Source organism: Diorhabda sublineata, chromosome 6 (assembly GCF_026230105.1).
Source record: "Diorhabda sublineata isolate icDioSubl1.1 chromosome 6, icDioSubl1.1, whole genome shotgun sequence".
Lineage (NCBI taxonomy): Eukaryota > Metazoa > Arthropoda > Insecta > Coleoptera > Chrysomelidae > Diorhabda > Diorhabda sublineata.
The window spans coordinates 7,641,685-7,657,093 of record NC_079479.1 but is presented as its reverse complement, the minus strand read 5'-3'; the positions used below and the strand labels follow the sequence as shown (position 1 = coordinate 7,657,093).

Here is a 15,409-nt window from a genome sequence, read left to right as displayed (position 1 = left end):
TTTTTTCCACCATGATTTACAGGGATGTGGAGATGGCGTCTTAGATGACAGAATCCGGTTAAAAGTCTGGTCACTAGTTGTATTTCGCGCCCATTTGGAGCAGTTGTTTGGTTTAAGACGCACAAGGTCCATCTATGTGTGCCTTCGCTTGTGTATTGCCAGATATCTCTGGCGAGCCCACCTTGCAAGTGGGCCGTTAAGAGAGAGGCGATAGCAACACTCTTGTGAGTGAGTTCTCCGACCCCAGTCTGATGAGTGAGTCCACCTCGTCATTGCTTTTGTTGCCCGAGTGACCGACCACCCAAACGAGCTGGATCTTAGAGATTTTGTAAGACTTTCTTGCACACCAGCACTAACCTAGAGCACACCTTTTCGGCCGTTATAGCTTGTATGGAAGCGTGTCCGTGTTCCATCACAGAATACTTCGAGTAAGACGGCAAAATGTTCCCCAAGCGAAAAAGATTCGCTTATTTTGGGGTGTCCTCCGCAGATGTTTGCTCCGGCCAAGCCATTCCTCCTGAAGCCGTTTGTGTACCATGTACCTTGGCCGCTACAGTCTCGACAACTACGTTGTTTAATTCCGCCAAAACTAGGCTGATTGAGAGCATTGCCCTTATCCATCTTAAGAAACAGAGTTTGTATTGTTTAAGTAAATGTTGTCGAATGCCCCTTCAATGTCCGACTTTTCCACAGCTTAATGAGCTCTCCATTTTCTTCACCTGAGCCAAGTCCGTGGATTTGCCAAATGGTATTGTTGAGCATGTAATGGTATTACGACCAACATATTTTCCTTCAAATACCGATCCAGTAATATCTCTATTATTTTCAGTAGAGGCTGATTGCTCAATACGCTTTGGGAACGGTGTAGTCGTTCCTTTCTGTTTTTGGAAGTTTCCGATAATGTCTTTAAGAATACACGAATTTCATGTTTAACACACTCCGTACTATTTATTATGAAAACGTACTGCGTCCTCAATAAACAAAAACAGAATGATTAGGAGCAAGTAAAGCGATTGTACTACTCTTCATAGAATTAGTAAAATATTTAAATTGAGGAATAGGAACTTTCACATATGTAAACCGACATTACTTATGAAATATCCTCTGTAGTATTTTTGAGTGGGCAGCGAATTTTATGTTCACATAAATATGTCGTCCCCGGGTCAAAACAAAATATAGGGTCGAATAATAATTGTCTATTGTTTAAATTTTGTAAATCCAAAACGTAACACATTGGTGGTTCTCCAACATATCCGGCACAGAACGTTGTTACTTTTTTTGTTTTATTCTGACCCGCCTTTCTTCCATCTCTTTGGGATAATATAACAGTTGGAACAAAAACGCCTCATTATATGACTTGATGTGTAAATGATGTTTTAAATTTGATGTAGTTAATGGAACATTTTCGATATTACAAGTCAATTGCTCGACAAGATATTTTTTAAAATCAATTATGGATATCTTTGTATATATTTGCTGCTGCTGAGTATGTTGTACTCAGATAATGACATCACTGCTCAGTGAATGAAAGGAACGCGTAATAAAATTCACTATTATCATTGGTGATCCAACTGTCTGTTACTCGCAGCGAAAGAAACGACGTAATTAAAATAATATTATTTAAAAGATTATTTACATCAATGACAGTTTGCAATCATTTAGTATTATGTACGTTACGTACTTGCTTATTTTGATGACAAAATATGACAAGGTGACGTCCTCAACCTCACTTTAAATCTGAGTTCACAAAACTCACTAAAGCACACGGTCTGAAGCTTGTACAGATTGCTGGTAAATCTCACTTAGGAGACTGGAAAGGAATGTAATTGAACTGAATATGATGCCATAAGTGAGACTAATCTGAGTTTTGATGTAAAGGAAAGCAGCTACTATGTTCATTTACTACTAAGTAGTAATTCAAAAACTAGTTTTTGTCACCACTTTAGAGATTTACCTATGCTAAGATTTGTTGCACTGATTTATTTGATCAGAAATATCAACTTCTTTACCTTTATTATAATCTAAAATAATTTTAAGTTCTAGCTTAGTTCTTTCACTATATCTACTTCTTGTTGCTCTGTTGAATGTCTTATGTACGTTTCTTTGAGGTTTTGAAATTAAAATTGTTATCCCATGTTCATTTCATTTTCGTTATTATAGTATTTATCTCTTTTCTTCATCTTCATGTTCATTGCTACCACGCCCTTAGGCAAATGTGTATTATCATGTAATAGTCTATTAGCTGAGTCTATCAGTTACCATTACTCTACCCTTATTCAGCAGGTCACCCGCATTTTTACCATCATAAACTTTTAAGTTCTAGGTGTAGCCCATACTACTACGTATTTTTGTAATTTGAACACTTTGATTTCGTATTCGTGTTTTAGTTCATTGTACTGTTTCATAATAAGTCGTCCTCTAAAGGAAAACACTGTTTTATCCATGCAAGTTGACTGCTGTATACGAACATATCGACTACTGTTTGTATTTTATATAAACTACCTCCTTCTGGACATTCTTCGTTGTTGAAGAAATGAACTATTGTTAAAATGAATTCAAATCGATCTAGAGACGTTTTCAATTTACCAAATCTAACTTCATACGTAGATTTTTGGCTCCAGTAGTCCCTACCAGGCTGCAACTGTAGATACCAATCTCATTCATAGTATCAGTCCACAAAATGTCTTCATTTCAGCTTCACTTACCGGATTCCATTCGTGTAGGCGTCATTGTGGAGCGATATCACTATCCATAAGTTGCTGAGTTCATAAAAATTCGTCTGGTTAACGTTAACAATTATAATTTGAATGCAATCATCAACAACACTATTATGAATATAAATAGTTCTACGGTTTCTTAGTAACCCAGCAACATTTGGATCAATACCTCCACTACCTTCAAATTGTTTTAGCTTAAGTTCATTAACTACATTTAGTATAAATTGGACATGTCAGGGAAAACAGGAAAAATCCTCACTTCTGAAGAAGTTTAAAGGTTTAGACGCCAGATGGAAAATTCTCGTTGATATAAAAGATGCTACCATTTTTGATTCATTGATTTTACAAATTTCAAATACTAAAATGAGTATTTTACGTATTTCTAAAAAACGATCCAAGTATTTCAAGAGTGACTGAGAAGCAAACAAGGCGCGGGGGGCGCGCGTTTTTTAAATTTTTAGTTGCCATCATGACGTACTGGAAACACTATTGGCGAAATTCATCACGGCCGTCCAAGGACAGCAAGATCGCCTGGAAACATTCAGTCAGTAGCAGATTATGTAAGCCGAGAGCCTCGACTCAACTGGGATTATCAAGAGCGACAATTCATCCCATACTGCGATTTGAATTACACCTAAAAGCCTATAAAATTCAGATTGTGCAAGCTCTACATGAAAATGATTACGTTATAAGATTGAATTTTGTGAATGCAATGTTAGAGAGATTTAACAATTTCAATGTTCTTCAGCGAACAGGCACATTTTTATAACTTTTCAACTGCATTGCATGAATTGTTCCCAGAAAAGGTGATTTCACGAAGAATTGATATTGAATAGCCCTGACTTGCCCCACCTGATTTTTTCTTGTGGCGTTATCTTAAGAGCGTGGTCTACCAGAATAATCCACGAAAGTTGACAAGATTCAAGAAACAATATTGAAGAAAAGATAAGGAGTATTCCTCGACCACTTCTTCAAAAAGTTTTTGAAAATGTACACAAACGGTTTGAAGAGTACCTTCAATGTGAGGACCGTCATTTAAACAATTTTGTGTTGAAAAAGTAAAATGTTTCTTATCTTTTCATTTATAATATATAAATACATATAAAAATAAGTATAATGTATTTTTTTTTCAACTAAAGTAGTTAAGTAGTTATAAGACACCCTCCTGTATATTGACTATTGTAATAAATAAGATGAATTGCGTCCTATTTTTATGAATACACTGCAGTACGTCCTTTTTTCCTGGAATACTCAAATTATAAATGTACTGCGAATCCAGTTGATATAAGTACGTCAGGAAAAATGCCCTTCTAGAGACTTTCAGTAACTTACTCCATTTCTATTGTTTTTATACATATTATTGAACCTAAAAATCTGTTCATATTTCCAATTTTCAATAAAGTTTGTTAATGTACCGTTTAGAATATATTTCTTATTAGGCATAGCCATATTTTTCCTTCTTAGAATTTCTAGATTTTTGTCATTATTTCCCTATAGTTTTATTTTCAAGGTTCCTTTATTTATTTTATTATTTCTATATCAATATTGCCATTATTTCTAGTATTCTAAAGCGAACTATTGACTTATTGATAAAAAGCTGAAAAATTTGATTCCTCGATCTCTCAAAATCAAAGTTTTCTCTAAAATGGTATCATGGATTATATTTATATTATTCATAAATAAATTTATCACAAAATTTTATCGTTAGAACCATAAACTTACTATCTATTACTCGTTAAATTATTCCACTATGATTTTATTCATTTTCTAACAACTTACTGAATAATATAAAATAACCCCGTATAACACATCAATACGCATGTTGTGATTAATGAAAAACATGAATAATTTAAATATAATAATAAAAAAATTTCTCTTTCAGCTCTTATAGTAGTCCATCTTCATCTTACAACGACCTTGAAGAGCTTACAAAGAATGATGGTACTTCAGAGCCATGCAGTTTTAGAGACCTACATCTACAATCGTCGACTTCGGATTCAGAAATGGTTATTAACCTGCGAGAACCCATCGTGACGCACCAATCACAACGTGTATTTACGTCACATGACCCTCGTACAATTCGTTCAACAACTCGACTAAGCGATGTATTCAGTTTAACGGAGATTGCGAGTCAGCGTGTTTCACGAGTCGACGTCTACGGCGATAGTGATGTAAACTTTTGTGATATGCAAGTTAGTGTTCCGTTAAATTCGTCCTGTGCGCCAGAAATCGACGCTTCACCGGTTCCAATTTGTGACAATGGGGTGAACAATAGTGTTACGACGCAAACTATTTTTCAAAATATTAACGAAACAAATTTAAGTACGGCTAATGTCGTTGGATTACCGAATCACGCGAGATATTCCTCAGTGCCTGTTAGTACTATACAGACCAGAGCTACCAATAGTAGCACTCTAGTACCGAAACACTCAAGGAATATATCGGAACCATCTAATCAATTTTTCAAATGTCAAAACAACGTCTTCGGTTCTCAAACCACGAGTTCGAATATTTATAGACACACTACACAAATTGATCATCCGAACGTACAGCAAATTAATACTTTCAGAAGTACTTCAGTACCCAAGAATGTGCCAGTCATACCGAGACATGAAAGTACAACGGTTACTACTACCACGACGGTACCCAGTACTTTTATAAATAATTCTAGATTTAGTCAAAAAATAAATACGCAGGTGTCAAACGATGTCAGTAACGTCAATGTAAATTTTTATAGAGCAGTACCTGTTAATGTCATTTCTTCGGTACCTACTATTCATTGCTTAAATACTTTAAGTAATGTACAAGGGAATGAAGTATCGAATGTTCAAGTACTTCCACTAGGAAATCCCCCAAGTTTAGTATCTACAACTAGCTCTCTTGTGGTCGGTACTACCCAAGTTATTTTACATAATACTCAAGCTAGTATCGGCAATATCGATAGACCGAATCTTTCTGGTTTGCAGAATAGTTCTACTTCAACTAACACTAGTACTAATACTAATGCAGTAAATAATTTCTATCCTCAAACATCGACAAATCAAGTGATTATTCAAAATAAACCTTCACATTGTACTACCGTTCCTTTTGTTAATAATCAACCCATTTTAAGAACCAATGTTCAGGTTGAATCAAATGTTCAAGCTTCTCCCGTAAGGCAGCAGGGAAACGAAAATAGATCCACCACTAGAACATTTACGAGTACTGAAGCACAAACTGATGAAATATCAATACTTCCTCCTACCAACGAACAACCTACAACGAGCAGGGAAAACAGACGAAGAGAACGACGTGAAAGAAGACACCAGAGGAGATTAAATAATAGATACTCAGTGGATAGTAGTACTCACGTTAATAACCAAAATGATAGGCTTCCGGATTTACTTAATAGTCATCTACCACCCCCTTATTCACCTGTTACTGGTAGCTCTGGTCCTAATATTGGCTCGGTCAGTCCAATGTCGCCTCTAATGGCAAATTCTGGAATATTACCGCATCCCCATGGCACAGTTCTACCCACTGTGGTACCTAGTAATATAGTGTCTCCTAGTGGATTTGTATTTCAAGGTCCTCCACCTGTTGGACAAGTGCCTCTTGTTCAAGGGCCAGCACCTGTAGCGGTGCCACCTCCGACTGGTTTCAGATTCCCATTTCCTGCTACTGGATTTAGAAGGTAAGATTTTTAATCATTCATTTCCGGGTAACTATCGGAAAAGCCTAAGAAGCGCAGCAGTTTTTTTAATTACAAGCTCATTACACAAGTATTTATAATACTATGTGATAATAACAGTGTTGTTATATTCATTGAATTCATTTTCAGGGGAAATGTGATTATCTTTCATCTGTATATATAAGAAGTGGAGTATTTGTTATTAAATCGATCAAGTATTTCAAATATATTAAAATTATTACATTAAATATTCACATCTGTCGTAAAATAGGTTTGTAGATCTCGATTTTTCAAGTGGGACTTCACGGGAAGACATAAAAAATAGTTCTTTCTTTTTTCTTCAGGTTAGTACTATAAATTTACTCCTTTTTAATATTCTTTTTGGTTTCTTTCTAATTTCATTGTTGACGATAGTCCAGCTGTTTTCTCGGCCCTGGATCCTTGGCTGTCAGTTTCCTCAACTGGATGTTATAGTGGAACATCTGCTTTTATTAGCAGTTTTATTCATAATTTCTTCTATTTTCTCTTGATCCAACTCTCAGTATAGATTTTTTCACAATCTAAAAAAGTGACAAGCCTCCAGTTGATATATAAGATGCAATAGTATAGACTTTACCCTTACATTTGTACCTTATGTATGGTCCCAACGTCACTCATTATCCGTGTCAGTTCATTCCGAGACATGTAGTCCGGGAGGCAGCGTAGCAAATCACACAATAATTTCAGGTCGATTAAGTCACATTAAAGTTGAATGTTTATTATAAGTTATACAGTGTTTTGAAAGTCAGCAAACTCCAGAAGGGTGGGTGGGCTTGATACAAAATTGTGGAAACTCCCCTGCTCACCACCTTAGCACCTTCAAATAACTGACTGACATTTTTTTTATGAATTAATTGGTAAAACGAGTCATCTGTATTAATTTCACACGACCTGAAATGAATCGAAGGTAATTTTTTCTTAAATCAGGTGTATAAAGACAGCGTACATATAATCTCTTCTATGCTGATGATTATTTCGAAAATTTTTTATACCATCTAAACAATGACTCAATAAATTATTGAGCGACAAGAAAAAGTTTTTGTACTTTTTCTATTTTCAAACGATCAAAACTTTTTATCTAACCCACCCACATTAGATACGCCTGCTGAATTCTATTCCATTATCATAAAATTGATCGCAGTGAAATCATCATGAAAAATGCAACGTTATCTCCCGGACTAATGAAACAGTGTGTATTATAAAGTTCGATAATGTCTTTTAAATGTCTACCAAATGGCCCAAATGTCTGCCCTTTGAGGCAAAAATGATAGTGAAAATACTTTTCATTGAAAGAGGCTTCAGCTTTACCGAGCATCCTGAAACTACAGTTATAAAACTTATATGAATAATTTGACAGCTCCTAAAAAAATCAAAAGAAAAAAGATTTCTTTGAAGAAGACTCAAGTCGCCGCAATCTTCATGGAACGTATGCATAACAAAAAGTGCCAATGTGATTATCGTCTTCACGGAGATTGTTCCAAGAAATTGATGGAGAGATTAGTTATTCCCCTAAAATATGTTGTACTAAAAGAATTGACAAAATAACAAGTAATAATGAAGTCACAGCGCTTGCAGAAACTCAAAATAGAATAACTCGAAAAAATATATACAGCTAGATGGGAAAACCGAATGATAATCTACTTAGATGAGACTTGGTACGACATTCATGATACCACCAGTAAAGGATGGATTGTTGGCTCAAAAAATTTTACACGTAGCTCCGTATAATGAAGGTATATTACATGTGGGGTCAGAGAAGGATGGATACCAAAATGTCAGTTTTTAGCAGCCAAAAATATTTCGATTTCCAGACTCAACTATCACTGCGATACAACCGCGGTAGCTTTCGAATATTGGTTTCAAAATAAATTAACTCTGTACCACTGAATAGCTGTATTGCTCAAAAAAATTAAGATACCAGCCTCCAGTAATAAGAAAAGTGGAAAACAAGACTTTTTGTGCGGACGTGACATAATCTTCCACGAAAATTATAATTTTCAACAATTGTTGGAAATTGTGTAAAGTTCTAAAGGATCACGTTTATGATATAATTTCAAAGGAGGCAGGTCACGAAGCAATTCGTATTATTGTATTTTTAATCCGGTGGAGTTGATATGAAATAAATTAGTCTAATGTACATGATCATGAATATATGAGCATAGAAAGTAAGACGCGAATCTACAAGACCTGTATCAGACCCATACTAACCTATGCCGCAGAAACAAGGGCAGACACAACACAAACAAAGAGAAAAATGAGAACAGCAGAGATGAAGATATTACGAACAATAAAGGGTACCGCACTCCACGATAGAATACCCAACACAGATACCTTAAGAGAACTGGGAGTACAAGATGTCGTTAGATGGGTAAGAGCAAGACGCCACCAATGGAGAGACCATGTAGAACGAATGGCTCCAGAACGGATTGCCAAATGGGCCAAAACACAGAAACCAGACACAAGACGCCCAATCGGTAGGCCCCCAAAACGCTGGTACGATAGCTGGACATCGGCGTCACAAGAGGGCAGATGACAGACCTGACAGGACCTCGTCCTACTACAAGAAGAAGAAGAAGAAGTACATGATCACAACAAAACACCTTCTTCAAACAGTGGTGTGATCGAGTTGATAAAGAAGGAAGTTAAAAATGTAACCGCTGAAAACTGGAGAAACTGTATTCAACAGGTGAAAAAAATTGAGTTGGATGTTTATAAATATAAATTGCTTAGAACTTATTATTGATTTGCACTATAATAATATCTTGTAATAAATAAAATGTAATATATGTATTTATCTATCAATATATGGTGTATCATTTTTTAGATTTAAGATTAAATTCAACAGTCCCATCATATTGAAATTTTAAACCCAACAATGTGCACCAAATATACCCTGTATTAAAATCAAATGAATCTAATAAAATTCAAATTGCTCTTTAAACTATGATGACAATGCGAAAAGTATTATAATATTATAGTGCGACTCTGCACAATGCCCTCCTAATAAATTGCCATAAATTTACGACTTTTGAGTCTTACTGAATTTTACTATACATCTGTTCATATGTAATGTGTTAATTATTCTAAAAATAAAGATATTTTACCAGCTTCGTATTATTACGTCCATTATTTATTTAATTGAAGCATTCATAAATGATTCCACAGCTCCATTGACAGAATATTTTCAAAGTACTACTTTGAAAACAGATCTATTAATTTTACGTTTTTTAATAATAATCCCTCCCAGTAATTTTATAATAAACAATAATATTTTCATTAAAATTAAGTCTGTATTCTTCCCATGCTCTAATTGTTTGTGATTCTATTCAATTTGAGTAGATTTCTTCGAACATTTTTCTATGATTCTGCCTAAGCCACTAATCATTGAAATATTCGTCCTCTCACTTTCACATAGATTTCCAAAAAAACTATTTTAAAATGTGAATTAAATTCGATTTCACTTAAAACTATTTACGAGGTGACTGTGAATTATTTAATTTAGGAGTAACTGAAGAGGTTACTTAAAATTAGAGTCAATCTCCATCTTTCACAACACACATTGCAAAGAAAATCTCACCATTAAAGTACAAGACATTTAGATCAAAAAGATGCAGTATAAGTACTTATTGTTTTGAAAATTAACAATTGTAACAACAAAGATTTTCAAAACAATAAAAATGTACAAATTTCGTTTATATGTGGTATATATAGGGTATAGGATTTCCTTGTAGGTAACGTTCAAATTTTACTGATTTTGAACAGACCTTCTGCAGCTACTTTACTAACATTTTCCAACAAACCAAAAATAATAGCGTTTCTATTATTGTTTAACCATGAATTATTTCTTCGGTGATTATGATTGTAGTGTAGTCCTAGTTAGAGACGAAGACATCTTTTTGTGAAGTATACTAGAAGACTTGTTATCGTTCTCGCAAATTCAGATTTGTGACTATCAAAAAGGGTAAACCAAGGAACTATTATTCGAAACTCGAGGTAATGGTAGTCCAAGCAAAAGTAACCGTACCATTCCAGCCGAATTAAAAATACCGACGTACCTTGGACTGCAACATGAAAAAATATGCATCCACCAGAAGCTTTGGCGATATAAAATGTCCAGGACGGCCTCGAAAAACCACAACCGCTGATGATAAACGTATTGTATTGATCAGTAAATGTGATCGACGACTCACGGGCCCAGAGATAGCAGCTTAGATCAATGAATCAAGGGATCTGCCTTTGAGTAATTCTAAAATGAAAAGGAGATTGATAAAAGCTGATCTTTTTGGAAGAGTGGCAGTGCAGTAACCTCTTTCAAAACGTTAAAATGAAATTGAGAGGTTGCAGTCTGCTAAAGAAAATAAATAAAACATAAACTGCTGATTTTGAAGAAAAAAGCATGACAACGATCCAAGCATTTTTCGAGTTGTGCATTTGTGTATTGTACATTGTGTATTAGAACGAATGGACCAAATAGACGACGATTATTTGTCGAAATAGTGACACAGAATGCTAAAATTATACACTGAAACAATAAAAATAGGAGGTTACATCGATGAATCAAAAATTTATATATGTAACAATTACATCTGTTCCTCAAAGTATTAATATCAAAATAGATCATATTGTTTTATTTGTGGTGTATCACACAAAATATAGGGTTGGCAAAAACTTTTTACCGGTAGTGTATAAACGCTATTGCAGTAATTATAATTTTATTGTTGACTCTATGGATTGCTTGTACACCTTGTATAAATTTGAAAAACTTTTTAACTAACACATCAAGGGAAATTTGAATATGGGGTCATTACTTTAGAGTGACTCACTCTATATGTTTCATTTAAAAAACAAAAAATAGTTTATGTTTAAAAATTGGTTGTGTAGGAATTCCCATATATTTATTTAACTTATAACAAATTTATGGTACTTTGTATAAACAGGAAAAAGAGACTTATTTGATTTAGTACATTTTCGTTTTGTTTGTTGTAATATATAGAAAAATTTTGTATAACATTAGGATGTAATAATAAGTGTATAAAATAGAAATATTTAGTTCCATATAAAAATTATGGAATTTATGAGTCATGAAAAACTGTCAACTGGTATTTTTACATATAATAATAACACGCATATACTTAATACTTAATATATTGTTGTATAAAAAACAAAGGAATATAAATATTATTCGAAAAAAGTGATTAAATAACCGGAAATCTGTTAAGGAAATAAAAATTTCTAATATTCATTGATATAAATACATAATAAATTGCCTTTGAATTGACCATCACTTTTTTTTGTTTTCTTATGAGCATGCGGTTCCACCAAGAGAGCCGATGGATATGTGAGTATCCCGTAGCCTACCCACTAAACCGTCATCTTCTGTCATCTCCGTCCAACTTGGTGCTATCGCGATATTACTTCTGGTTGGTGGGTCTGCCGTGTATGATTTTCCATATGTTACGCTTCTATTATGATATCTTCATACCAGGCAGCCGTCTACATTCTTTTGCCTAAGAATTCTCTCTATATAGTTAGCAATGAGTTGCCAACATTCTACTTTGTGCAGTATCACCTACTCGATATTATTAGAATTTATGCTGCCGACAGTCTCCTCTACCTCCTCTCTTTAATCTCTCCAGTGGTTACACGCGAAGAACGTGTGTTCGGCATGTAGAAGTTCACCTCTCCAAACTTCTTTTCGGTCCACAGTCTAAGGTCTTTTAGTAGTCGTCACGTTCATTCAGCTGATTTCTCTCCTATCCATCGTTGTTGCTACATTCGTATTGTTCTACTGCGTGAGATGGTTGCCGCATCCCGTCTGGTTAGATCAGAGCTGCTTCTGTATATCCTCTTACGCTAGAAACCAAGAGGTCTACGGGAATTATACCCGCCACCACTAGGACAGCTTGTGCAGAGACAGTCCGGTAGGAGCTGGCGGTTCTTAGTGCACTTTGTCTCTGCACCATCACCATCATGTACTGTCATCAATTTACAGAATTTTTCAATTCTCAGGGCGTCTGACCAGACCTCTGCCCCATATAGAAGAATTGATTGAGTTGTCGCCATCAGTAGCCTCCGTTTCTCCAGCCGTGGTCTGTTAATATTTGCCATTAAGCAGCTTAAAAGTGACCATTACATCGAGAAATTCATTTATTAAAGAAATTTTCAAACGCATTTTCAGAAATCGATTCAAGCACTCACTATTTTTTTTTTCTATTTTATAACTTCTACCGACTTAAAGCGGGCACTTAAGATTTGTAATTTGAGTTCTGGGAATATAAAAAAATTGCTAGATCTATATCATGGAAATAATAATAGTGTCTCTCTACCTTTTCAGTAGTATGATACTACTTTATAAGGATGATGTTATTAAAATGAGGTTATTAGAAATCAAATGAATTTAAATGAAATTTTAACCAAAATATTTGATTCATATATGCTTATAAGTTGATTCTTGGCAAAATTAAGTGCAGGTTTTTTATAAATTTTGATACAAATATAGTTTCTTATGTGATTATGCTAAAAATGACACTTATGTGCTCAAAAGTCATCAAGATGAAAAATTTATTATCTTGAACCCGTCATCATATTTCGTGTTTTTCAAAAACGTTTCAAATATTTATTTCAACAAATTGACTCTAAAAATTTAATCGACTATATTATTTCTCAATTCTACTTGAATCATATAGTCCAGTCATTTTCGGTATTTTTAACCCCAATCTGCAGAACAATTCTTAGTGAATTGAATTTTTGTATACACCTTTACTACGGTGCTGTAATGAAGATGTAGAAAATAGACATCGATATCGTACCGGCCAAAAAAGTTATAAAGGTCAATAGTTTACGAAAATCAGTTTTTCACAAATATCTCGCGATCTATTGCTCTGAGGTCAATAGAGGTTATTATAAAAATTGTTCTTAGTAAAATTATGTACGAAAAATTTCTTTCTTTTTATGTAAAATCAACCGTTTTGGATACAGAGCCCTGAGAAAACAATTACATATAGTATTGTATAGCATATACCAAGGCATAAACTGTATTTTTTTATATATACTTATCTTAATTTACTTATCTTATAGAGGTTTAGGAACTTAATGAAATCTACTATAACTTATCCAAATGACCTTCTCTGGTAGATGTTGCGATACCCGTCCTTTTATACCTGCTACTGCTTCAGTGCAGTTGAAAATTATTTCTTGAATGTTAAACACGTTCTCATAATGAATGATACATTGGTACACAAACAATTGATCAACCTATATCCTTTTTTTTATAAAAACAGGAAAAACAATGTTGAAACAAAAATATACTTGACCGATAGCCTCAACAAGTATTCACATTGTAAGAAAAATATTCTGTTTCTACATGCCATGACCGGGTGTTATACAACTTCAGCACTTTTTGGCAAAGTAAAATTGTTATGAAGATGTTTGAGAAAAGACTCGATTTGAACAATTTTGCAGCAATATTGCAACAAGAAAGCTGCTCTCAGGATATCATTGTCCCATGCTGATGTACATTCTTTACTAGCAATATACGGTGCTACAAATTCAGAACAATCGATAGATAATTATAAATACTATAGCTTTCCTAAACAAACAAGACAAAGTACAGCTGTGAAATTTCAATCATTCGCCTACTTCTTCAGCAGTTCATTTGTAGAGTATATTATCAAATACAACCCTGGTTAGGAAAAGAAATTGATCCAGAACAATGAGGTTGGGAGGGGAATAATACACTACAGCCAAGAACGACTTTATTACCACCAGTGCACGATTATCTGCTGAACACTATCTTTTGTAATTGTACAAAAGGTTGTGGCGACATTGCCGTGGCCAGTCATGCTTAAACGCAGGTTCAACAAATGATGGAAATGTCGAAGATGTAGATGTTAATTTAGAAATGAATCCACTCTACCTTTGTAAGTAACTATTACTAATAGAGAAATTGTAGATATCGAATTCCAATTCCAATAAAAATTATTGATTCTTGAATAATGATACCTTTTATTGAATATCATGGGAAACTACGGGGGAAACTATGTAAAAAACGCGGCATGCATCCTACCTCGTAGGCGATGAGGAAACGAATACATCGTCATGTTATAGTCATTTTTTGTTAATATAAACTATCAACAGTCGTTTTAATGTAAAAAATATGTTACCAAAATCAATCTTTGCTGCATATTCACCTATTTGTGTTTGCATGGGGAATTGTTGTGGCATTTTGAATTGCATTGAACTTTATGTTTGACGCAGTTAGGTTAGGTTAGTTATATTAACTATTAACTATATGGATATAGAACATATATAAAACATATATAAAAACGTCATTAAACAATTATTCGAATAATGAGTATTGTACTACTTTGTTACCAAATGATTATTAATAAGTAGCATTATATTACGTGAGCTGACGTCTTCTAAATCTAAAATAATTTCATTCGGGTTCTATCTATATCAGAACAGCCACAACACATTCTGGCAAACGCATAGCGCACAGAACGCGTTGTGGCTGGCCACTGGCCGTTTTCGGTCTTTGAGCGTAACATATACAAAAATTCAGCTCACTAATAGTGAACTAATATTATACTTTAGGACTGTGGAAATAAAAATGATTGTATAAAACTTATGTATTTTCAAAACACCACTGAAAACGTTTTTCTACTTTTTTTAACTGTTTATATTTTCAATTGATTTTTGAACTTGTTGTTGTGTACAACAATTATTATTTGGAAAATGGATGTACTAGAGTGTTCCAGAACTACTGAAGTTTGAAAAAAATTTAAGTCAATGCATAATACATTAATGGATTACTCATTGAAATGATTTAGCTGAGTTGTGTTCCAGATATACTGGTATTTGTGAACCAAATAGATATCTAATTTCGAAAAAGAAATATGCCGTAGAAAAAATTTATAATTAAAAGTAAGAATTTTGAGAAACAGCATAAATCATGGTAGATATTTTATTGAAAAATGGCATT

General features: G+C 34.0%; 1 protein-coding gene across 4 annotated transcripts in view; it reads left to right on the top strand.

Moving 5' to 3' along the window:
- The window catches only part of LOC130445133 (uncharacterized), a 430,540-nt gene that overhangs the window by 197,877 nt on the left and 217,254 nt on the right, over positions 1–15,409 (top strand). For all 4 annotated transcript variants that reach the window (XM_056780650.1, XM_056780651.1, XM_056780653.1 and 1 more), the window contains one exon: positions 4,600–6,390. In XM_056780650.1, coding sequence (XP_056636628.1) covers positions 4,600–6,390 — 1,791 coding nt within the window. The remainder of the gene's footprint in view (positions 1–4,599; positions 6,391–15,409) is intronic.